At 31.5% G+C, this 27057-nt stretch overlaps 3 protein-coding genes across 5 annotated transcripts in view; 2 read left to right on the top strand and 1 right to left on the bottom strand.

The window, feature by feature from the left end:
- Nucleotides 1–5998, bottom strand: part of LOC126738830 (arginine/serine-rich coiled-coil protein 2) — a 39567-nt gene extending 33569 nt beyond the window's left edge. Inside the window, exons 1-2 of one of the 2 annotated variants that reach the window (XM_050444281.1) lie at nucleotides 5802–5998; nucleotides 5403–5501 (exon numbers count right to left, since the gene is read on the bottom strand). In XM_050444281.1, coding sequence (XP_050300238.1) covers nucleotides 5403–5501; nucleotides 5802–5867 — 165 coding nt within the window. In that variant the 5' untranslated portion in view covers nucleotides 5868–5998. Of the gene's footprint in view, nucleotides 1–5402; nucleotides 5528–5801 lie in introns of both variants that reach the window. The other variant, XM_050444283.1, reaches the window with a different exon arrangement.
- LOC126738831 (solute carrier family 35 member G1) lies at nucleotides 81–25316 on the top strand. 2 transcript variants are annotated; one of them, XM_050444284.1, is made up of 3 exons: nucleotides 81–222; nucleotides 275–297; nucleotides 23735–25316. In XM_050444284.1, exons 1-3 carry the CDS (start codon nucleotides 117–119, stop codon nucleotides 24767–24769), a joined length of 1164 nt encoding a protein of 387 aa, XP_050300241.1. In that variant the 5' UTR covers nucleotides 81–116; the 3' UTR covers nucleotides 24770–25316. The 2 variants fall into 2 exon arrangements, with proteins under 2 accessions (XP_050300241.1, XP_050300242.1); XM_050444285.1 differs by lacking the exons at nucleotides 81–222; nucleotides 275–297 and adding an exon at nucleotides 18087–18368.
- LOC126738833 (uncharacterized) lies at nucleotides 11376–12698 on the top strand. The gene is made up of 2 exons (XM_050444290.1): nucleotides 11376–11539; nucleotides 11750–12698. The coding sequence occupies exons 1-2, from the start codon at nucleotides 11493–11495 to the stop codon at nucleotides 12468–12470; spliced, it is 768 nt and encodes a 255-aa protein (XP_050300247.1). The 5' UTR covers nucleotides 11376–11492; the 3' UTR covers nucleotides 12471–12698.
- Nucleotides 25317–27057: the final 1741 nt, after the last annotated feature.

Genomic DNA, 27057 nt, shown 5'->3' with positions numbered 1-27057 from the left:
TCCCTTCAATTTTGATAAGGTAAACCTAGATATGGTTAAGAACTGGACCATTCGCCTCTAGACCTGTAAAGGGTCTAACAATTTTGCAACAGCACTCTACACTAATTAGCTATAGAATGGCTTACAATAGTGCATTGCTACAACCACCAGTGTTCCAAAAGCGACAACTTATGCCGACACTACAACCTGGGGAATTTATATTACCACAGCGGGCATATGATGGTAATATATTAACGATTTTTACACGATCTTTTACTGTTTGTTTCTTTTATAGGATTACTACCAATATCTTACGAGGTAAGTATAGGGATATACAGAGTAGGGATGTGAGCAAATTTTGCTGACACGGTCACGTCACGGTCATATTGAAAATGACGGTCACGTCATTTATTTTTATGACACCATCGTCATTTATTTTTTATCAATTAAAATTAATCAATTAAAATCTTACTGTCGCAAAAATAAACGACCGTCATTAAAAAAAATGATAGTCACAAAAAAATAACTTCCTGTCACAAAAATATAAGCTGATTTTCAATGTTTACTGCTTGAGACAAGCTGCAACCTGCTTATTACATTGGCTTGGCTGGCTTGCTTGCTTCTTCTCGCGATCGGCGCGTCAATTCAGTTGTTCGGCGGCATTAGTACCTTTACAATAAGAGCTATTTTATATTTTCAAAGTTTTTTCCTGTGCCTATTTATTTTTTGTTGTGTTTTGTTTTTTAAGCATCAAGAAAATGTGTAGAACTAAAAGTATTGTATATAAATACTTTAATACTCTAAATAAGCCAGGACAGAAATTGAAATGTTACGAGTGTAAATTTTGTAAAAAACAGGTTGCACACCATGCAACTAGAATGGGCTTACATCTTGTTACATGTGAAATGTGCCCTGACAATGTTAAAGTAATGTTAAAAAGTGAACTAAAGCTGAATGAGTCAGAAAAATCAAACAAGAGGAAACTGGATGTGTCGGTGGCTGAATCAGCAGAACAGCAAGCAGAGTTAGAAGAGGTAAGGAATAGTTCATCGGCATCGGGGCCTTCGGCATCCAAAGTCCAGAGAATGGGTAGTCGTAGTCAATGTAGCTCAATTAGTACCCTAAGCACTCTAAGCAGTTTTATTGACAACATTAAACCCGACGATCAAGATGAAATTTGGTTGATGCTAGCAAAGGCAATTTATGCTACAGGTCTGCAAACCTTAAATATAACAGAAAATATATATTGGATAGACCTTTTTAAAAAAAATCAGACTGTCCTTGAGGTTGCCTTCACGTTTTGTTTTATCAAATTCGCTTTTAACTGCTGTATTTAATCAAGTTGAAATCGAAGTGACAGATAATTTAACAAATGCTAAAGTCCTGGGCATTCAATGCGATGCATAGACAAACATAAGGAATGAGAGCATAATTAATTTTGTTATAACCACACCCCAACCTGTTTTTTACAAATCATTGTCTACTGAAGAAAGTAGACATACAGGTGAGTACATGGCAGATCAAATAGAAATGGTATACAATGAGGTGGGAATTAACAAAATAATCGGCTTTTGCTCAGCCAATGCCGCTAATATGAAGAAATCTCAGGATTTGCTACAAAGTAGATATCCAGACAAACCAATTTCATTTTACGGTTCCGCAGCACATACACTTAATTTATTGGTTACTGATATAATGAAATTAAAGACCACAGAAACTCTTCTTAATGCCTCGAAGTCCATAATAAAGACAATAAAAAATAAATCGGTTTTAACTTCTGCATTTAAAAGAATTTCAAAGGAAAAGCAAAAAGGTGAATCCTGCACCCTTAAACTTCCAGTAGCAACAAGATGGGCTTCCATAGTTACAAGTTTTGAGAGCCTACAAAAAAACAAAAGCACTCTTCAAGCAATGCCAATCACAGAAGAGTATCAGACATTGCATGAAAAAAGGAATAAACATGATATTCTTGATGATATATTCTGGACGAAAATCGAACATTTTTTAACTTTATTACAACCAATAAAGAAATGGATTTTGCGTTTGGTGTCAGACAAGTGCAACATTAGTGAATTAGTAATGTGTAGCTGTTGCATTTTATGAAATTGCTATTGTTTTTGAAAACCAATTGTCTACCTCGCCCTTATTGAAGCTGGAGGAAAAAAAGTAACAAAAAGTCTACTTGAAAGGCAACAGATGTGCCTTAGAGAAATACACTTTGCTGCAAACATTTTGGATCCTCGATATAAAGGTAATTTTTTTTGATACTTAAACAAAACTCAATACCTAAAAAAATTTATAAACTTCTAGTAACTTAACTTTAATATGTAGTTAAGTATACTTCTATACTTATAATTAAATTATAAGTTAATAATTTTTTTTTTGTTTTTTAGGAAAGCAACTATCTCAAAAGGAAATTGTAGGTGGGTTAACTTACATCCATTCTGTTGCCATGTACTTAGATTATGTTGATGATAGCAAAGAACTTGAAAATTTAGCCGCCTATAGGAGCAGCGAAGGTATTTGGGGATTAAAATTTGTGCAGGATGGTGAAAAAAGAGTTAACACTTTACCTTTGATATACTTGAAAGGTATTTGTACTGAAATGCCACTAAGACAGGTACTTGGCATGCCAGCTACTTCAGCAGCTACTGAGAGAACTTTCAGTTCTTATGGATTTATACATTCTAAAACTAGGAATCGTCTAACAACAAAAAGAGCTGGTATGCTAACTTATATACATCACAATCTAAAACTATTTCCTCATAAAAGCGTTAAACCGAGCAAAGATATAAGTTTCGGATTAGGATTAGTTGACAAGAAGAGACATGTCAGACATGTGTATTATAGGATAGAACAAAATCGTTTAGGTATTAACATTATTATTTTTATTTTAAGAAATATAGAAAAAACAGTATTATTCTAGAAACTATTCCCGATGCCGATGAGGAATCGTCGAAATCACCATTACCCTCTACCTCCACCTCTAAAACCTTACTTGATAACAGTAATGAACATGTAAGCTGTACCAGTGACCAAGAAGGTAGTACCACTGACGTAAGCATTAGTCTTATTGAAGAGTTGGAAGGTATACTTTCCAAATCTCAAAATGAACTTGATATTAGCTTCAGTGATATCTATAATTATGAGGCTGAAGAAGAAGAAAATTATAAATTTTAGTTAAATCCAGTTTTATTACTTTTATTACCTACCTTTATAAGCATTTAGTTTGAATTTACATATTTATGTTATTTTTTAATAATACAACTTGTTTATTTATAAATATTTTTTATTATGAGAAATTTAATGTTTTGTTTTACGTTGTATTATATTTTTTTGTTTGAAATGTGTGTTTTTATTGCTATAATAAGTACCTAGTCTGATATTGAAAATCAGAAAATATAAATGACCATCATTTTACATCCCTAATACAGAGCCTCAAGGTCTATTCTAGGTCTATCTTTATTTTCAGAGTATTTTTCACAACTCCCCCACAAAGAGTTATATTCAAGTGTATTTTGAGAATATAATGTTTTTAGTTTATTACATATTCACATTAAATATATAAATACATATCTATATGAATATATTTTGATTAAAATATATAAATCATTATTAATTTAAATATACAGGGTGGTCCGGTTTCGATGGCGGAAAATTAAATGGCCGACGGAGAACGAAAAAATAATAAGTTTGCTATTATAAATAATATTCGAAAAATGATTCGTTAAAAAATTACAGGGTGTCAAAATTCTAATTAAAAAAATCAATTTTTTTTATTTTTCTTAAACCCCTTTAGATATTTTAATGAAATTTGGCACGTTTAGACAGTTAATCAAGACGCATCTTTTTGTGCAAAAATTATTAATTTTATTCACCAGTGGCGTGTGTGCGGGCCGATCTTCATACAATTTTAATTAAAAAAATGATGCGCCATTGGTTTTTTTTTAAATTTCTTTTTTTTTATGAAATCCTTGTTTAATTTAAAATAAAAAACATCTCTTTACTTTTTGTCGTACGACACACTGTTTGCGAGTAAAAAAAAAAATTTTTATAAATGCTGATTTTTTTTAATTAAATAAAAAATATGAAAATACTACGTCAAATTATTGCGTTGGTTAAATTATTAATTTTGCTATTGTTAACAGTGTTGTTAAAAGTATTGTGAAAAATGCGTTTTTCAAGTAATAAATACGCTGATATTCATTTCTGTTATGGATTTTGTGATGGAAATGCGGAAGCGGCAGTTCGTGAATATCGAAGACGGTATCCAAATAGAAGAATTCCAGATGCTCGCGTGTGATGATTTTTTTAATTGGAATTTTGACACCCTGTAATTTTTTAACGAATCATTTTTCGAATATTATTTATAATAGTAAACTTATTATTTTTTCGTTCTCCGTCGGTCATTTAATTTTCCGCCATCGAAACCGGCCCACCCTGTATATTAAAATATTATATAGATTATAATATAGTAGTAATATTTTCATATTACTACATTTTGAAGACTTTTCTTTGCTCTCCTCTAAAATTGACAAAATGATTCTTATTATGGTTTTTCCTGGACCCTACCATCTTCTATGAGCGCAATGATTCTAGCGGCTTCTTCATAAGTCACATGTCTTGTTAAACGTTCAGGCACATCCATTATTAACAATAAATTTCAATTTTCACTTTAGAATAACACTATTTGCTTAGAACATTTTCGATCTCAATGCATTCGCCAACACAGGGATAATCTAAGGGAGCATTTTTGCTTCAAAAAAATGTGTAAAAAATTCCGATCATTTTTTGTCCATGATAAGAAACCAGAAATATCTTTTAAGTTGATACATATACAGATTGTCCCAAAAAATATCTTAAAATACTAGTGATGCAATAATTTTTGTGGGGTGTGTGTATATATATATATATATATATTGGGCGTTCCTTACTGTAATATCTCTATTTCTAGCTTTGTTCATGACAGTCCTGTTAATACAAAAAGTTTATATTAAAAATACAGCATAAAAAATGCTTAAAATACAGATAAATCAAACTATCTGAACAAACAAAACAAGTTCATAGCTCTACATACCCAAACTGCCTTGCATAGGCAATATGAATAATTAAAAAATATATCTAAAACCAACAATTGTCCAGCAAATAAACAGGTGGTTAAACAGTAAACTGCCTCAATTTAACAGCAACTAAAATAATTACAACAATTAGATTGGAAAAAATCTTATAGTGGTAAATACTATTTTTTTTTATTTTGTATCAAATACACAACAAGCCCTTACACCAATATTTTTTTTCAAGCAACAAGTCACACTTGAAGCTCCAGAAGAATTTCTTCATTTATTTCAATTAATATGCACAAATAAATCAATCATGGTAATGTAAAAATTTACAAAAAAATTATGTGTACATAAATCAATTACCTCACTCATGTCCATTCCAACTTCCTCATAGTTGTCACCATGCACTGCAGGCTTTCCATGCTGTTTGTTGGCAGATAGATTGGGTCTTCCGGGCATCTCCTGTCAAAGATTTGTCCATGTTCTAACTAATATTTGGCAAAAGAGCAGATTATTATAGGTTCAACTTTTATGAGGATATGGGATTTTAGTTAATGATTCTGTTAAGTCTATCTATAACCTCTACTAAATAGTTTAAATATTTTATTTATTTGTTTTTTAAGCTCCAAGGATATCATAATATGACTCCAATATGTATAAGGTTATATAAGATGCAATATTTCAAAGAAAATCAGAAAACTTGGATAATGAAACTTATAAATCTGCAAACTTGATAGCTACTATTGGTTTCTTTTTATTTACCGGAAATCGCTCCTCTGCAGAGTCCTCGCTATTGTCGTCACTGCCGTAACCCACCAGAGAGTTCATTTTAAACCACTTTTTCCTTTCCAACCTTCTGAAGTATCTTTTAATAATTAATACAAAAGCCAAAATATCAACAATTAAATAAAACCCACATTTTCTTGAAGTTAATATGGCGTATATATGACATATCAATTTGGCAAAATGACAATAATGACATTCAATTAATGTCAAATAGCGATTTTTATTCTGGGTGTTAAGGTGCATTCACAATATCCCTGTTCAAAAGATGAACAGCTTTGAGTTTCCGTATACAGGGTGGCTCATCGAAAACAGTCAAGCAAAGTTTACGTATTATTAGCGAGGCGGTATTTACTAATTTTTTTTTTAAATCGTTGTGATGCATCCTTTGAAAGATGAAATTTTTTAAAATGACTATTTTTTAAGTTGCTCACTTGCTTTGATCACTTGCCTGCTCCCATTCTAAAATAGAGTTTGACAAATGCGAGTGAATTACAAAACAACATTCAGTTCTGAGCAGTATCCAAAAAACGCAGCTGGAGAGGTTTCGAAGTAAACATTGATTTTTGTTTAATTTGCAACAGACAATATTATAATCATTTTAACGATTCCGGCATTGGTAAGGCACAGTCAGATGTAAAGAGATATTTTTTGGCAAATAAACTTTGTCTTAATGCGACAACAATTGAATATATCAACTTCACCCTCCGAAAAGGACAGCATTCCCATCCAAGTATTGCCAATTGCCAACAGATTGTCTTTTTCCTGGGTGTTCACCATGATCGTTCCTTGATTTGGGACCGTTTCAGAATGTTTCAGAACTTTTCATATTCGGAGTTTTTCCTATTGTGTTTCTTTAAAATCTCTACCTACAGCCTATCATAGTTATTTCGCCACGAAAATTACCCATTCCATTCTGGAACGGGGACATTACGCCTATGCCACAAGATCTTTGAATAACAAAGAAAATGTGTCAGAATTCTGAGACGCATGGTGATTGCGATCAGATCTTGTTCAGCTGAGGTTGCTGACATTGCTGACATCTTTTCATACTAAAGTGTCTATCTATGTAAGGATAAAACCTAATATTTTTTCTATCCATTTATGTACCCCATGTATGTACCCTACCCGTAATAGTGCTAACTTAGCTTCAGAGTTCTTGAGACTTTTCCAAGTCAAGAATGAAATTAACATCAAGGGCATGAAAATTTTATACGCTTTAACAGTCTTAGACTCTGCACCTTTTATTTCATCCGACAAACTTCTCCAAAGCTTTGGCCAATTCTGCAATAGACATTTTCGTCTTATCAGCAAAACGCGTGCATCTAAATCGTAAATATGGAAAGTCATTGATATATATTTAAGAATATAATGGGACCCAACACTAAATTCTGTGGGATCTGTCTCGCAAGTATATATGGACAAAAATAAAAACGTGGAAATAAAACCTATTTTCTAGTTTTTAAGAAGGATCTGCAGGATTTACACAATCAAAAACTTGGCTTAAGTCGCCAAAGGTTAGAAAATTAAGACTTGTCTGGGAAAGAAAGAGACGGGTTATTTTGAAACAGAAATTTTTGGAAGATCTTTACCATACCTGAAAAGAGTGGTATTATGAGCATGCTGGATGATTTTGAACCTTGACATGTGAGCCGGAAGTTCATTGACATATAAGATAAACAGCACAGAACACATTATAGACCCCTGTAGCATCCCTGTACCAATGGCTAATACTGATGAGATTCCAATTAAATGTTCAACCAGTTGAGTTGTACCAGACAAGTATGAGTCAATAAGTCTTAAAACATTACTTCTCATACCATAGTGAGTGACACACATTTAAAGGCCTTTAATAGAAAATTGCAGAAATATACTCATTTCTTTGAAAATGTAGAACTATGTGACTAAATACCTCTGCAAGAGCATCACTGGTAGACCTATATGATGTTGAAAAAATAATTAACTGCAGAGACTAGGCAGGACTCTACTCACTTATTTACAAAAATAAAAAAGAGGCTCGACATTTAGGCACAACGATTTGCTTTCTTTCCTCTTTGCCGTAATGGTTAACTATTAGTCCCGAGTTCATCTTCCAAAATTAGGTAGTTCCAATTTGCCCAATATGATTCGAACTGGGAAAAATACTAGCTTCTTCCTTTATCCAGGTTAGGACTATCGGGATCATCTCTCAGTCTCTTATAAGATCCCCTGTGCATATCCAAATGTCCCGAAACCACTGGACTTGCCAAACAAAAAGACAAACCTTCCTGGTTGGAGTCGGCAACAGCGAAATAAGACAGGCCCTACTATAATAATAATAATTTATTAATAATCACCACCAAGTTAAAATAAATCTCAATACTCAAAAAAAGGAAATATATAAGATTTGAAAAAAAACATTTAAAAAAACAAATAACATTTTACCCTTTTGTGTCAAAAAGTAAATATTTAATGCCTTAATCCACAGAATAAATGGGCCTAAGTAATTCGTACCACCTATTCTCTCATCACTTGCTATAAACACCCCACTGATGGCGCTAAAAACTAAACTTATTAAATTAAAATTTTTGCTTTAACTCATTTTACGAACTTAAATCTTATAGCTAAATTAAATACTATCTTGCTATCAACTATCCTGAATTTCTAACTTAATAAAACTAAACCCAAAAATCCCGAATAACAAAGTTTTAAATACAAATAAATTTTAAGGCCGGACCTGTGCAACTTTTCACCCTTGCGTGGCTGTGACTGAGGTCAGACGTCTAAGAAAATAGTACGTGGGCGCATGTAGTCAAATTTTAGGAATCAAATGTATAAATACTTAAAAAAATGCATAAAATATTTATTTATTTAATGGAATGATTAAATATCGTTTAGAATATTACTTAATGACTCTTTCCACATAAAATTTTGCGATTTAAACATGCATGTCATGTGACAATACAAGCAACATAGGCACACGGACTATTCGCGGCACATCAATGATTCTAATAGATCTCTGAACTGAACTACACATAAGGCGACCTGTAAGTAGTTTTAGATTATTTTAAATCTTCCCTCGAAGATGCTAACATCGTTAGCGAAATACGCGTCAATGAGTTTTGGTTGGTGGTAAAACTGTCTTGTGATTTGTGGAAACCCTGAGTACCTTAATGACAAAAACAAAATTAAAAATTAAAAGTATAGACATAACAAAGAGCACTTTCAAACACAAAAAAAATGTTATCAAGATTAAATAATAAAACAAGTTGATATTGAAACTTAGTTACTTACTCTTAATTGGCATATTTAATCTATAATATTAGTAAAACAATAAATAACGCAAATTCATTTTTATTAATAATTTTATTTTGTGATAAATAAGTATTTCCTCGAAAATGTAATATCATAATATTATGCATGCGATGCATTTTATGTCACTGGGTAATCGATAAGTGTATGCCCGGATAGATATACCTACTACCGACCTATCTAAAGCTAGCACGCGTAAGAAGCTGAATCCTGCATTCCTTCTTCAGCAGGTCTACTAGGACTTTTATATATTTTTATTTTATTTATTTATAAACATGCAAAGCGAAATTAAATTTTGTGTTAATCTTTTAAATTCGCAACAATAATACATCATATTATTCAGAATCACATAAAATAATTGGGTAATAATAATTAATAATTTCCAATTAATGTTTACTAAAACTTGACTCAGAATTTGCTATACGATTCAAAAAGGTCAGTGTTATGATGTTGATTTTCTAGTCTAATTGTGCTAGTGAGGAAATTTATGAGACCATAATTATCCGGATTCAGTAGTAAAAACTATATGTACTTCTTGTTGTTCTTAATAGAGTATGAATATTGATTTTTTGAAGTTGCTCTGAAGTTCCATATTTCCCATAAAGGATATTGTTAAAAGTGATAAGATCCCTTGTCTTATGGCGGGCAGTGATAAGGACCATATTTAGGATATTAAGTATATCTGCATCACTGATATTTAATTTATTTACTATTTGGTTAATTATGTGTATGAGTGAATATTTTTTAACGTTCTCATTTTCCCTTTCCCTCATATTTTCTTTTATAAATAATAATAATAATAACATCTTGATTCTCTTCCCATTCATATTCTGATTCTGCTCCCGTTGGGTATGTTCTTTCTTTTTCAGTACAATATTTATTATTTAATTTTTAAATTATTGTTTTTTTTGGCCTCAGTAGAATTCAGGGAGCCTTTTGTGTAAGGGATATCTCTGTAAATCTGTATATTATGGCCTGTTGGTCACCTTGCATTACAAGCTTTTTTATTTAGTTACAAATTCTTCGATTTTTTTGTTATTGTTAAACGGTGAAATACTCAATATTTAGTGGAATTTTGTAAAAGTTAATACACCTACCTATTAGTTTTATTCTTTGTGCTTAATTGCTGTAATTTCTTGGTAACTAATAAACGTCTTATTATTATTATTTATTTTCAAAATTTTGGTTTAAGTAGCTGAGGAGCGTCAATATATATCTCATAGAAAGGAAAGAAGGTAATAATAATAGAAGGAAAGGGAAAGGCCTAGTCCCTTTACAGGAAGCATAGTCTAAATGAGAACGGACCAGGACACAGTAGAGTGTTTTTAAGATAATGGTACAACTGGGTTGTGGAATCTATATTTTGTGTGCGCATTTTAACAAATACTTCGGCCTAGAAGACAGTGGCGTGGTCCCCAGCGAGACCTTACCAGTATGTGAAGCTACTCTGCAGAAGCCTACACCCATTCTAGAGCCGTTTGGGTACCAGCTGGTTCTCGTGTTTTTTAATCTAGGCCTATTAGAATTCTGGCACTGTTCTCTGCTTGCCATATACGTCACGAGACTCATATAGTCACTTTCTATTACAGGTAGAGGACATTCCTGTATCGTCTCTCAAGGGGGTCTATCGGGCTATCGGGTCTCAAGGGCTCTCGTTGGGTAACTTTGCATAGATCCTGGGGTGCTTAGGCATGCAAAGCTGCTGAAAAACGTTGCATCTATTTTTAAGTTACATCAAGAGAAACCAGGAAGAATCCAAATTAAAAAAAGATTATTTTAAGACATATTAAAAAATCTTTTAAGAAAAAGTTATGTGCTGAACCTGAAACGTACACTAGAGCTCTATAAATAAGATTTGGATGAACAATGTTTCAGGGAAATTCTAAGAAGAGGATATGAACTGCACGTGTTCAACTATCTCACTGATAACAGTCTCTGTCATCTCTTTAACGCTTCCAATCACCTAAGAATATTCGGAAAACTACTACAAACTCAAACTCCTCATCTCTTTGATCATTCTTTCAATTATCAACATTCCAAACTAAGTCATTTTAGAGCTATAGTTTGGATAGAAGTTACTTCATAAGAGAATGATTGCTTTGCAATCGAGCACCGCGATAGTAAGTGGACGCTCTGTATATTTGTATTTCTATATATCATTTCAATAAATTGGTAATAGATATATTTAAGTTTGCCAATATTTTTTTATTTTCAAGTAGATGGAATTATATTAGTTTTATTGCGATAAAATATAAAGTAATAGATTAATCAGATAAGATTATATAGGTGGAAATTTATATATTAATTATTGAGCCGAGAATGGTTTATGCACTTCTTTAAGTAAAAATCGATTTGACTGGAAAAAACTTCTTGCTTACTATGGCTTCTGATAATGACTCCGATAAAGGCCATGACTCTGATAATGGGTAAGCGCAATATATATTTACTGTAATTATTTTCCCAGGGGCACAAACCGTATGGTTTTGTGGTAAAATTTAAACCAACAGTGAAGGATCTTTTTTTTTTTTTAATATGTCCCGTTTGTATTCTTAGAGTTATCAGCAGCAAGCCTGCGGTTTTTTCTTTGCATACTAGTTAGAAAATATTCTATTCTTTTCAATGCATATTTATTTCAGACTAGATGTCAGCGAGATGCTGGCTGTCGATTATTCGTATGAAGACATGGAATTAGACTATGAAAATTCGATGCCACTCTCAAGTGATGAGCAACCTAAGAAAAAACGTGCGATTGAACCTAATAATATTAAGAAACCGTTAACTCAAAAAGACCCCGTGGTATTTGATTTAAACTTTTCAGGCGACCCTAGAAAGGCACCAAAGCTAGCTCAGAAGATTCGAAGACATATTGAAAATGAAATGGATATTGCCATGGCTGACGACAATCTAAAACTGCAAATTCGCATTTTAAAGTGGGAAATTAAATCAGCTGGCTTATGGATTGTTCCAGCAAATAAGGACACACACAAATGGTTAATAAATTGCAAGCCTTATGTGGAAGGTGACATTATTATCAAACCTATTTCATCTAAAAAATTTCGAAAGCCGCAAAAAATTACATTTAAAATAAGAAAAGAAGTATTAAACCTTCCGGATATAAAAAAACGTCTTTCACAACAAAATCGCAATCTTCAAATATCGCTCTGGAAATTTTATATGAAGGCAAGAGATCAAGCCGGAAATCTTATTTTTGAATGTGATATTCCTGATATGGATTTAAAAGTGATCAAAGAGACTAAGTCGAATGTCGCGGCAAGCCTCGATGAAGATACTGCCGCTATAGGGGTGTTGTTTTATAAATTGGATTGCATCCCTGTCAAATATCTACAAGATTCTTAAAAAATATCCAGAATTGTTAAAATATTCACTTAAACGTTGTTACTATTATAACAATTAGCTTACATTTGAATGCACATAATATTTCTTAAATAGCGCATTTTTTTCATATAATTTATGTAAACGCTCTATTTCATTTATGTAAAAATGTCATATATTTCTAATAATAATCAAATTTTTTATTAGGTTTTGTTTCATAAATTCAAATAAATAAAAGCCTGTGAAACATAATATTGTTTTAATATTCCTATTCTTGGAAGCCTTGATGTGACACTTAAATCACAAAACAGTTTTACCACTAACCAAACTCTTTTTATTTTATTCTCGATACGTGTTTCCCTAACGATCATTTTCGGAAGACAACTAAACTAAAACTACTTCTAAGTGGCCTTATATACCAAAGATAATAGAGCAAAAAATGCAATGAAGCATGGTCGAACAAATCTTAAACAATAACTAAATTATACAATTCACTATAAGAGATTGGACCTTTATCCCTGTTAAGATTGGTTTCTTGATTTTTTAATCTTGCTAAACTCTCGTATGCATCTAATTTTATATTGCTATTAACTAGTTTAACTAATTTTAAATTGTCTATCCGTAAAAAGTGACCAGTATTTTAAATATGTTTATAGGGCATGTTTTAGGGGCTCTGCTTCCCCCTTATTCTTTTTGATATTCATGAAATGTCCATTAGATATTTGAGTTTAGTTTTTTCTTAACCATCGACTAGACAATTAATTGGGATTCAGGATGAACAAATGTTAAGCGTGGGCTCTTAGGAATTTGTCAATTAACAAGCAAATGTGGAGTGTACGTGTAATGTAAACTACATATTTAGTATACCAAACTAGACTTAACCTATATACAACTCAAAATTGAATGTTTTTAGTGCAGGACAATTTATACGCTTATTTAAATTTCTCTATAAAAATCAATTTTGGGAATTTTTAAGTGCTAATGTGTTGCAATATTATTTAGTTCGGGGTTTTTAGGGAAAAAAAACAAAAAACTTCCAAGAGATAATTTGATCGGACATATCACATGAGTACAATAAATTGATTGAATGTAGTTTATTTTTTCCCCAAATAGGAATATAACATTTTCTTTTGTACCACATGGGTTTTAAAGGAGTGTTTGTTGAAGTTTATGTTGGAAGAATTACATGTATTCTTTCCTCATAACTCTTTTTTTTAATTTAAGGATGGGGTGGTTAAGGGCGTAGTGGAGTACTGAGCGGTGGCTCAGGGCAACTAGGCTATAATTAAATAGGGGATATCCACCTCTAGTAGGTATGTAGAAACTTTATCTAACAAAGTCTGTTAGAGTTTTTTGCTTTTTGAAGATGCTATTGTCTGAACATGGTATATTCTGGGATAACTAGGTATCGAATTCTGCTGGTAGTTAGACTGCTGGCGGCCTTTATTTTTTAAAGGACTGCAGGAGGGCATTTGTTCGACTAAGAATCTCCCGTGAAATAGTAAAACATAGTAAGTCATTTTTGCAACATTTTAAAAAAATCAAATTTAAATGTTTTAATTACCCATTACTTTATTTATATAGTGACATAATTGGGATTTAGCTTCTAGGGGTTTTTAAATTCGAGATTTCTAATTCTTACTTTATTTTCTATTTTGGCGCCTGATTTTAGCTTTTATAGGACTTACTATTTTTTTCTGTCAGTAAAATCGTAGTAATGCCAAGGAATAACATAGTATCTTAGGTTGCTATGAAAAAATTATTAGAGTTACCGAGGAAATAAATAGTATCTTGATTTGCTATATCCAAACTTGTAATTTTGCAAAGGAAACAAATATTACCTACATATGCTATGTTTAGAGTAGTATCTTGTTTAGTAGTGTTACTAAGAAAAATAATAGTATGCTGAGTTGCTATGACAACATGTTCTATTTTTTTATGAGACAAAAAAAATGTGTAAAGAAAATGACAATTTTATACAAAATTATATATTTTGAGAAAACCGACAAAGAAAAACAGCCAAAATAGAACAAAATTAAAATTCTAAAGCTTGATAGTAACAAAAAAGTAATACTAATCTTTGGTAACTATTACTAGACTAGGTAATTCAGTTTCGCGTTGAAAGCAAGTCAGAAGAAGTTTCCGAAGTTGGAAGTTTTTCCCAAAAGATTTTTTTTACCGGGGGCATTGATGGCACTAAATCTTTAAGAATGCATTCTTTTTTATCACGGTTCATACCCCTATTATTGTTTTTTTACATCTGGTAATTTTAAATTATATTTCGGTTTTAAAAAATCAGATGAAATAAATTTCAAATCCGTATGATTTTTTTTGAAAAATAAATTTCCACATAGATGTTACACTTAAATCCGAAAGCAGATATCTTCTATTAGGAGCATGGGAGAGCTTATAATGGGAAACTTGTGGATTGTAAGACTCTTTATGTTGATTAAATAGTTCTCCATCTCTCTTATTTAAAGGCGTTGACTTTCCACGTTTATCAGTAACAATATCAAGCCCTTTTGATACATTTTGTTTCCTCTTAAATTCAGGTGTTATGCCGTCAGTGTTTAATCCATGTGTATGCAAAAACATAAGTTTGCATACTTGAACTTTCGTCCCATCAGATTTGTCTATAGTATAAGAAAGTGAGCACTGCCTTTTATTATTACTATCAGTTTTTCTCTGCTTAATTGTTTTAAATTCTACGTGTGCCTTAAAATATTGACGCCTCTCTCCAAAAGTAAGTTTTCAAAATGCCTGGCAAATTTCGTTTCGTCTTTCATCTGAAAACTGATCTGCACGTTTTTTTTACAAGAACATGCGTACAAAATATAATACTTTTTTATATGGTGTTCTATTTGCTGCTTTTCTATTCTTGGTCTTTTCTTCTTTTGAGATTCTTGTTGTATTATTGGAGAGTTCTCGTTATTGCCTTCATGACTTTCCGTACCAACGTCTGAATCTGCAATAAAGTTAAGTTTTACAAAACATTCTATAAAAAAAATACTAATAACGCACCAAAATGGGAAGGTATACAATCATGGAATTTTCTCTTTCTTTTTATTCGTAAAGTTTCATCATCAGGCGTATAGTTCGGATCTAGATCCGAATCATCAGCAGGACTTTCAACTAAAGAACCTGAAAAATATTTTACTATTTAATAAAATACTAGGTTAAAAGATTGTAATGTAAATTTTAGGTTCATAATAATCCACTGCAGTTTTTTGGGATCACCTTCTTGCGCTGATATGTTATGGTCGTCTGATGTTAGTATTGTATTTTCTACATTGGTCTCGACATTGGTCATTACCTCATCGCCTATTTTAATTTTATAGTTAGGTATACAATAATATTTAAAAGTTAATTAAATATTACAATAATGTTTAAAAGTAAAAAATTTACCTTCATTTTTACCGTAACAGGTTGCAGTTTGGTATAAATCTTCGAATCATCTTGTTTTTGGAAAACATTGGTAGGTTCACATGGATGTTTATCTGTCGCTGAACATCCATCCAGGTTATTAGGCTCTGATACTGATGCATTATTATGAGAACTAAAATAATTTTTTAATACACCGAGACATATTTTCAGTTTTCACAACGTATTTACCTTTCTATTTCCAAAATTGAGTTGAAGTCGTTACCATTGATTGTGGATTGATTATCTTCAAAATAATTTTCAACAGAATATATAAAATTATCTTCATATAAACCTGGATGATTTCTCTTGTTTGTGTCCAAAATATCAAATTTTTTCGAGCATTTTCACTTGCTTTAGAGCTAAAATGATTTGTCTGTCGAATCAAAAATATAAATATTTTGTATATACTCGTAGGTACTTACGCATCGCTAATATTGCTGTTGTTAGCATCCGAACAGCTTTCTATGTTCAATTCTTGATAACTTTAAAAGAAATAAAAAAATATAAAAAAAAACTTTTATTTGGCGTGTACTGAAAAGTTAAAAATAATAGGTATTTTCTCTTTTTTTACAACATTTAAATTAATAATTGCACCCTTTAAGACAGGGAGCAGATTATTAATATTATATAAATTAGGTACCTACATATTGATTAGGTAAAAATTTAATGTTATTAGGCGGTTGTTGTCCAAAGCTTTTATAGTGTAGATTCAAATATAAACTTGAAGAATAAAGATGCGTAGCCAACAAACTATAACAATATTGTAAATATTTACTAACTATACTTTTATAACCTGGTAAATAAAATTCTATTACTATACATTTATTTAAAAAAGCATGTGATATAGAGATTCTCTAACTATATTTACTTTACTATGGCTTACTTTACTGTTTACTATTGTTACGATAAATTAAACAAGAACTCTTACCTTTGCTGAAGCTCTTCAGAAGAGTTGATACACAAACTTTTATTTTGTCTTACCAACTCCATTAAAATTTTCTTCCTCGTAGACATGTTGTTACTTTCACAATTTACACCAAAATAAACAAATAAAAACCTAAATACTTTTACACACTAACGCACTATAAGTGACCATCCAACGTCGTTCTGCTGCGGTTTCACACGTTAAACTGTTTATATTTTATTAACAGTGGAAAAATCTAGCAAGTCCAAATGTAATTTTTCCCGCCAAACCGTATTTGGCGCCATTTATTAGGGAAGAATATAGCAACGTAAATTAACGGATTGGATACAGCGGTGTTTTTAAACAATAAAATATGGAATAACCTAGTAAATAATTTTACTACGTTTTTGCATGGTATTACTAGAAAATCGTTAAAATCAAAATGTTAGTAATGTAAAATACTAGGTTTTTCCATTATAATAAATGAACCATCTTTAATTGATATGCAAAGGAAAAACATTATAACTATACATATTATCTTTTTCCCTGGGATCTTATTATAACTTATTTTTTAAATTCAATAGCAAAAAAAACTTGCTATGTTTTTCTCTTGAAAGGCTGTTTTGCTATGTTTTGCCAATGAAACAGAGTAAATTTAAGGACTTACTAGGAATTTCCAACAGCTATAAAACGTTTATCCGTAGGATTTTGGGAAAAATTTGTATTGGATAATAGGAAATACCTACCACTAAAAAAAGGTAACAAAATCTAAATTTTGTAAAAAATTAAGTTACTAGGTTTTTCCTTTGTACGGGAGGAATTATGATATTTCTGCTGCCTTCATTTTAGAGATTATGTTTGTTTAACAAGTGGCTTGAACGCAAATGACATAAGGTGTAAAGTTAATATAAGGTCAACTTTTTTCCGGTTAAAGAAGTGTCAAATGCGACGAAAATTTAGTGCTGTCAAGTTATTCAATGAACTACTTCCGGAGCTGAAACAATGCAATTTGATAAATTCAAATAGTATGTCAAAGAATATTTAATACAGCTTTTTCCCTAAAGCACTTCAGTTGAATTTTCGTATGCTAATTTTAATAATTTTAGTCCCGATCTTAAGGCTTTATGAGAGACAATGAAGAGAGTGTTAACTTAAAAAAATTTAATGAGTTATAATGAATTAAATAATAATTGCAGTAAATCATGAAAGGGTTATTGAACTCTATTGATTGGTAAAGCACATATAGATAAGGCTTTAAACTAGGATTGACAGCTTCCAAAATATCGTTGTCAAATCTGTCAAGTCACTAAACAGCTGACGCTGACCAGTGATAGCTGTCGCACTTTTTCAACTTCAACCTCAAAATTTAACTCTTGACTCCTGCACAAATTCTAAAATACTCAACATATAAAACTTCGGGTCTTAGAATCACGAAAACAACATTTCAAATTCTCAAGTGAACAATTAAACTATGAACCACACAGTTTAGCGTAAAAATTGGCCCAACATTTATTCTTAATGACTTAAATGGCCCAGGAACTCTACTGTACTATCCTCTATTTCTAAGACTGATAATTTTTTCATCAAAAAGAAATGTAAGTTGTATAGTATTAGTAAATATTATGCTTTTAGTGAATTTTCATTCCCACTGACTCCTTCTTTCATATGAAAATGTTGGTCAAAATGTTTTTTTTTCAATCTGGATTTTGAGACAGTGTTGACCTATAATACTACAGCAGCTCTTGTGTGGTTTGATGTTTATATCATGCACTTTCCTGTATAATACTGTTTTTCACTCAATTTCATAAAATACTGTGGAGGTTACTATCAGTAGCTTTAATCACAGAGTATAAGAAGGAAGATCTATGAAAATTACAGGTTGTTGATTTTTTAACATCAATATCCAGCTACTACAATCAACTATTAATATTAATAATTATGGTAAAATGAAAATCCTGCAGTCTCCCTCCACTTATTTATTAAACATTATTTATTTAAAATTCCCTAGATGTTTTTCGGACACAGTGGTGTCCATCATTAGAGGGTACTAAAAGGAAATAGTTCCAGACAAAACACATGTGTCCGAAACATGTAGGGAATGTTTAATAAATAAGTGGAGGGAGACTGCAGGATTTTCATTTTAACTTAACCTATGACTCCACTGGAAGTATGGACTATTTCTTCACTATAAATAATAATATTCATAGTGTACAAGGTGATATCCTTGATCTGATACTTCCTAATTTCTCATACATTGTGGTGTTTCATGTTTTACTTGTTCCAGAGGTTGCTTATTATCCTATAACTTCTTTTTCAAACTCTCAACAATAATTCTAATTTTCCCCATGCTCTCTGTGAGGTCAGTGGAATTTTATTCATCATATGATGATAATGGGGCAGTTTCTAGTTTTTATGGTGTTTTGGATGATTTTTTTGACAGGACAGTTCTATTTTTTATTAATAAGTATTAATAGCTTGACAGCCAATTCTAGACACCAATATATAAAAAAATTATATAATTATAGAATTGCATAATTATGTACATACATTGCAAAAAAAAGAATCATACCAGGTTATCCTATTATGCTAATAAGGAGGGTTAAAATTAAAATGTATAGGACTGAGTTTGAGAACCATAAAGTTTATTGTGAAAGACTTTTGTAAATTTACTTTAATCTAAAAGATCTAAATCCAAATCACACACATAAGTATTAAAATAATTGCACATTATGATGGCTTAGAACCATAGTGACGTAACTACAAAAAACACAACTTTGAATAAAGCAAAAAATAGCATTTCAAAACAATATTCTAGCTAACTGTTTAATATTGAATGATAGCATATTAATCAAAAGCATTTTTTCTTATGAAGTAACATTATAATAAATAGGATTAACAGTAAAATGTGTGTTTTCTTTTTTTTTTGTAAAATTGGCATAGGTTTTTGTTACTCCTATAAGTAGTTACATTTTTGTTGCACTAAAAAATGTAGATATGTGTACTGTTGGATACTTTTATTAATATAAAAAATTAAGAAACACTTATGAAATAAACATTATTTTATTCAGTTTAATCACCATCTTCATGGTCGCTAAAGTTTTCAGTCTCCTCTGTTTCATGAAATTGATTTAAAGATTTATAAAAAGCATGATACGTCTTAGGAATAATATCTTGATAGAGCTCCATAAGATTTTTGTGTTTTTCGGCGGAGATAGCAATAGTACTTGTATACATTTTTCCAAGACTTTCAACTTCTTCCACTTTTTGCTCTTTTCATAAGCTTCGTCTTACAGGCATCATCGAGATTTCAAACTCTAGGAAGGTTTCCGAATCCATTTCGTATTTAAAAAACACTGTGTTTGGGCTCTCTTTTTTGAACTGAAACCAAACGATTTTGAGCCAATTTATTTTGTTTCCATTTTTATCTAGTTTTCTCTTATGTATTGTTTTCTTTGTCAAACTATTAAATTCTAGAAAAGCTGATTGATCCATTTCAATTACTTCATACTTTAACTTTTTGGAAGCTGTTCTTATAATAGTGTACCAACCAGATGGACGAAAAATGTCTACATTTTTACTTTGTTTTTCAATTTGCGCATAGACAGAATCGCATTCCATCATGGAATGACCAGGCTCAAAGAAAAACTGATTAATTATAAAAATGTTTTCCAAATTTTTTAGGGCATAAAGGAACATTGAAACCATATTCACATTTCGATTTGCCCACTGCATGTGTCTGAAAAAAAATTAAATTCCCTATGCTGCTGGTTTCCAGATAAACATTTCCAGATACAGGAAGCAATCTCTACGGAACCGCGTTTAGCCATTCCTTCATGCCAAACATAATTGTTTGCCTGCCTGGAAGCAACATTAAAAACTGTTAAGTTATAGACAGCCAATCTGCGTTTATAAAATATTTTTTTTGCATTAATTTTTGGGCAATAGCGTACAGCTTCTAGGTCAAATTCGGCTAATGAACAATCACCAGCAAGTGCCTTTTCTTTTATAGAGTTCTTCATGTTTCTGGCTAATGTTTTTCTTTTTAAATGACTGTCGTGCTCATTCTGTTTTATGACTTGTTGGTCTTCGGACAAGTGATCAAATGTGAAACATTTGTCACAAATATCCTTTCTGGGAGTATGAAATGACAAGTTAAACTCGGGTTTGAAAGTATTTCTGTAATACCAGAGCTTTTCTGGAATAAGTTTTTTTTTGAGCAGTCGTCTTTATAGAGGTCATACATAATTTAAACATTTAAATCGGAAGCCAGATATTCCTTACGGGTGTCCTTTCGGAAGTAGTGAGACGGTACTCGAGGAAATAAATTGATGTGATCAATAATATTTTGTTTAACATTTTCAGGGCGTTTATTTCCAGGTACATGATGACCTCTTTTGTCATGTTGTACTATATGCTCCTGAGTCCGTTTAAATACAAGTTTCCTTACAAAAGTGTCAGATATGTCTAGGGTTTTAAGAAAAAATCCTTGACATACTGAATTTTTTTTTCCTTCCTTAACAAAACTTTAGATGATCTCCATTATTCCAAAAAGCCTTATGAAGTTCGCCCCTTGTCTCTGGACTAAAATTTGTATTACACTTTTTTGGGCACTTACTGCAGTCTTTGTCCTTTACTTTTTTCGCAGACATATTTTTTCCACGAACAGAAACGTAGGCTTCATCTTTTTGTCGTTTAATTTTTCTTTGATTTTTTTTCCACATTGCAGGCTCCGCAACCATTCTCCTTTTTTTCGTTCCCCAGTGACTGTCTGCGATGATTGAATGTTATTTTTATCTATTTCCTCAAGTTCTTCATTTCCAGTTTCATCTAAAATAAAAAGCTTTTAAAACACCTCTAATAAAAAACATTTATTTTTAACCTGAGTCTGAACTGGTCGGATCAAAATCTGGATCAGCTAAGGAGTCATCGGAATACATGATATTATCAGTGTAACCCTCGAAAGCGCCAACAGTTGTTGAAGATTCAGCTTCAACCATTATATTGCCATCTGTCGTTATCTCAGATTCTGCTGTAATATGCAGATGTTTCTTTATATTTATATTTACGCATGACGACAACTTCTTTAATATTAATAATAACTCTTCCGTTTCTTTGGTACTAAACTCTTGAAGAATTGAACATCCGTTTGGGTATATTAACTCAATTTCGCCAATTTTGTAATTACGTCACTATGGTTCTAAGCCATCGATTAGATGCAGTAATTGCACATGTAGATGGGTTAGTTTTTGTCTGATATTTCCAAAATTAACAAAAAATGGAAGCATTGAATAAAATAGTATAGCAGTAGCATAGAATTTCAGGGGAATAAATGTTGTTTGTCAACATTTTAAAGAGATGTTCAAACAATGTTCTAAAGTTAATCTATTCAATTTTTGTAAGAGCAAATAATGCTCATAGCCATGTGCTGGGTAATACTCAATTTTTTTTAAAAACAAATATTTAAGAAATTTTCTCTGCAGATGCTCAATGGTTTTAATCCTTGAAAAAATAAATATCACTATCCCAGCTGGTATACTGATCAAATTGTGACAGAAAAGAACTAAATCATTAGTTGACTATATCGATTAGGATTGACTGAACTATATTGATACAGGACTTTATTGATAGCATCTATAAAGGCTTGCATTGATGCAGAGAAAAAAAGATTCATATAACAAACTGAAAATTCTATGTCATGATCCCAAGACATTTTGGAAATTTATAACATTTCTTTTTACAATAAGAAAAAGACACATTTAGAATCTCTAATATTTTGAAATACAATAACAATTGTTCGTCTACTCCTGTGCAAATCAAATGCTTTTGCAAATTTCTTTGCTAGCATGTTTAACAGCTCCACTCCTGACATCTGCTGATGTCAGTCATCATTAATCTGCTTCTTAGAATATTCATATTATGAATTCAATTCTATAGATGTATTATCTTGCTTAAAAAAACTCAAAAAAATAATTAATCTCAATTTTGTATTTTTTTGGCAAAATTTTTTTCCATGCAGATCAACAGTCACTAATTTAAAAGTCACATCATTTCTACAAAACACATATGACACTATAAATTGCAAATATCAAATTGATGTAATCTACACGGATTTTGAAGTCCTTACTAAATTGGACCATGGAATTCTTGCCAAAAAATTTTATAAAATGGGCTTTCATAAACGTCTAGTAGAGTTTTTAATTTCCTTATGATTAGATAAACTGCAATTTCTGGAGTTCAATGGGTTCAGATCATCTATCTACATTGTCTCAAGTGATCTCAGTGGAGCAATCTTGCTTTATTTTTGTTTTTGTACTTTTATAAGTGATATTTCCACAAGTATTGGCAGTAAGTTTCTATTGTTTGCTGATGGCATAAAGGTTTCTTTCTTCTTGTTAAGAATCGTTATGACTGGTTATATAAATCGTTATATACTAGGTTTATAAATGGAGTGAAGTTAACAGACTCCCACTAATCCTTCAGAAAAGTAAGATGTCAATTTCTTCGCTCAAAGATGAGACTGACTTTGGTTACATAATAAATCATACCACACTTCTAAATTTTGGTACCTAATAACGCCTACTGTGTCCAAAGAATCAACCTTCCCCCTAGAATCTCCCTTGCAGCCCGTTTTTTTGTTTATTATACCGCACCTGCATTTTATATGATTGACTTCAGAAAATCTAGCATGGGCCAACTCCTGTGCTTCTACAGTGGCCTTCCTATTGATATTTTAATGTTCTACACCAGATTGCACTATTTTTGATGTCTAATTTAATTTAATGTTTTTTTTTCAAAGTGGATATAGGTAAAATACTAAATAAGCAACATAGAAGATAAAGAGGAATTTTTTAGTATATTATAAATATTTTAAATATTGCTTTAATTTAAATCATTGGTAGGTAGCTCTTAATACAGCTTAGCTCCCATAAAGCTTAGAAATAATTCTTTTTTTTCTCTGCAGATCACCAAAATGCCTGAAAACCTCGAATTACAGCAGCTAGTAGATGAAGAAGTTGAGGAAGAGCTAAGATTCCAACAGCCAAAGTCTAGATGCCACTATCCATATTTAGGCTTAGTTTTAGCTACACTTAGTGCCCTATTTTTTTCCTTGTGTTCAGCAATAGTAAAATGGATGTCAGATGTGAATCCTATGGCCCTAGCAGCTTACAGATTTCTAGGTGTACTACTGCCAACAATTCCAATCTTAATTTACTATCAGAAACCTTGCTTTCCTAAAGAGAAACGTATCATGCTTATTTTGAGATCATTTACTGGAACCACTGCCTTAATGTTAAGTTTTTATGCTTTTCGACATATGCCTTTGAGTGATGCTTCAGTAATAGTGTTCTCGGTTCCAGTTTTTACAGCAATATTCGCGAGAATGTTTTTAAAAGAACATTGTGGTTGGTTCAGTATTTTCTCTGTTATCGTTACTTTAATAGGAGTGGTTTTAATAACAAGGCCACCAATAATTTTTGGAAATACCATTGAATCATTGGGCGATAATGGTCAAGCGCCAGAAATTTGGGGAGCAGTGGCAGCTTTTAGTTCCACACTCTTTGGTGCCAACGCTTTTGTAATATTGAGGGCATTAAAAGATGTTCATTTTTCAGTGATAATGACTAATTTTGGCAGTTTTGCACTAGTCCAGTGTCTTCTTGTTACCTATTTTATAGGTGCTTTATGTTTGCCAGTTTGTGGTATGGACAGATACCTTATAGTGGCCTTGGCAGTGTTTAGCTTTTTAGGTCAAATTTTGTTGACCATAGCTTTGCAAATGGAACAGGCAGGTCCTGTAGCTATCGCAAGGAGTACTGATATAGCCTACGCTTTTATATGGCAAGTGCTGTTTTTCGATGAGAAGCCCAACAGGTTTTCAATAATTGGCAGTATTTTAGTTATGTTGTCTGTGATTTTAACTGGAGTTAGGAAGTGGGTTCTTACTCTGCCATACGATGCTCCCGCAAGAAGGAAGTTAGGCTTTTTGACTAAGTAGATCTCTTTATTTTATGTAAGTCTTATCGAAAATACTCATCCATGAAGTTGGCGGCAAGAAACCATTGTTTTAGACCAAAATTTATTTTAATCTTGCCATCTTTATGGCAGGTTATTTTTACGGTTATCCAATGATCTGAAGTAAGCAAAACAATTTTCGTTTATGATATAAAGTAAATCTAAGAGAACAGTGTCTTATATTTTGTACCAGCGTTAAAATTTTTAGTATTAAGGAAAGGGATCATTTAGTTGTAAGCTATAAAGTATCCAACCCTCAGCTCTATTCTAGTCAAACTTGTAGTATTAGGACTTAAAATCTAGTCAGTTTTTCCCTCTTTAGCTTGTAAGTCATAAAAACTCTTTGATTTGTGATTAAAAACTAGTCATTTTCATATTTATATTTAATTTTAATTATATACAATGCTCTATTTTTCTGTCTTGCCAGAATTAGTAATTATTGTACAATTATATTCTTATATATATTATTGATATCATGAACCATCAATCAGTTTGTAAAGTTTAGCACGTCATTAAAACCTATTAGTTTCGTTAATTCTTTTATTAAAATAAAATTATTGCTCAATGTGAAATTCCTTTTTTAGATAAAAATTTATTAAGTAAACTATAAGAATTTTAAGATTAATATTCCTAAGTAGAATCGACGAACAATTCACAGCACCATTCAAGATTTTAAGAGTGAATAGGTCATGCCATTTTCTTTTGGATGATGGTGGTTGTAAGTTTGCATGAATACTCATGAATGGCGTTTTTTTTTTTTTAAAAATATTTTACACATCCACAATAATATAACAAGTAATGTAGCAGAATTAGTGTATTAGGGGAAAATCTAAATACGAAACTAACTATTTACGGAGCTTTAGTTAGTTATAGCTGAGTACTGGTTACTGGTCTTTAAATGAAAGTTTTTGGTCAAAAATTACCTTCTAAGACACTGCAACGGAATGCCATCTATGCATGAGCTAGATTCAAGTTCAATCACGTTCAAACCCTGTATAAAAGCATATAAAGTTACATTTGTCAAAATTCAAAGATAAATGGTTATTATGTGCCCATTCTACAAAGATATCAAGATTTGACTCTAAAAATATAACATCTTCCTCTGATTATATTAATTTAAAAATTTTTAGGCCATTGCAAGTAGTAGGCTATACTAAAAGAGTGGTGAAGAGGTGTTAGTTTAAACAATAAAGGCGACCCTGAGGTACTCCAGATTTTAATTCTATTTTTTTTTTAACAAAATTGTCCAATTTTTATCCTTTGCATGCTACCAGTCAGAAACATTTTCAGTCATGTTAACAGGTTTTCAGATAATCCAACAGATTTTAATTTAGCAATAAACAGTCTGTGGTCATCTATCAAACGCGTTGGCAAGTTTGAGCTTTAAAGTGAAAAAAAAATGTAATTTGCCAAAGCCTAAAACTTCATAGAAATGTTCAGTGGCTTCACATATGTTTGCCCAGAGCAGTGTCCTAATTTAGGGATGTCAAATTAAAAGGTTGCTAAAACCCAAATAGTAAGCGTTCGTAAAATTACGATAGTATTCTTTCTTTTCCAAAGTCAATCAATAGATATTTTACAAAAGTAAGTAGGATGGTGCTGTCATCAGTTGTTAGTTTTACATCTAAAATTCTAAAAGCTAAATCTAAAAAAACCACAACGGAAATTGGAACAAGAAATTGAGATATATCTATAAAAACTTGTAAGTATCTGTCAAAACTTTGCGTAATTAGGTTTTTTTGCGTAATTTAGGTGGACATTCCAGGATTAGGCCTTCATTAGATTTAATTAATTTGGTCAAGCGTAGATTATATATAGTCGCAAAATATTAACATTTTGGCTGATGTGTAGTTAGAACAAAGGTTCTCGGTTCTATCACAATGCAATATAATATTCTTCCCTTTTTGGATTCTAATCATGCATTTTAATTATATAAACCCTTAGAAATGAGATTTTTTCTGAACTATGAATTCTCAGTGGTGGTCTCGGTCCCCGTATTTTTCCGCTGTTACATTTATTAAAAAGCACCCTCTCAGAGCTACAGCCCGCGTAAATTGCTTCAAGAATATTGGTTATTTCGAACAGTAACTACAGTTATGCGTCAAATTTTCTGAAAATTTCCAAATTCAAGTTTTTTTGAGTGCTCTTCACATTTTTCGTTCCAAAAATGTCAGCCCAATTTTATTATTAATATTAGAAGATTTATCATAAATTTCAAGACTGCCTTCATTTCGAAGATGAAGTTTAGTATCGAAGATCAAGCCAAAATGC

The sequence above is a fragment of the Anthonomus grandis genome, chromosome 7, assembly GCF_022605725.1.
Source record: "Anthonomus grandis grandis chromosome 7, icAntGran1.3, whole genome shotgun sequence".
NCBI lineage: Eukaryota > Metazoa > Arthropoda > Insecta > Coleoptera > Curculionidae > Anthonomus > Anthonomus grandis.
This window is presented reverse-complemented; position numbering and strand designations above follow the sequence as displayed.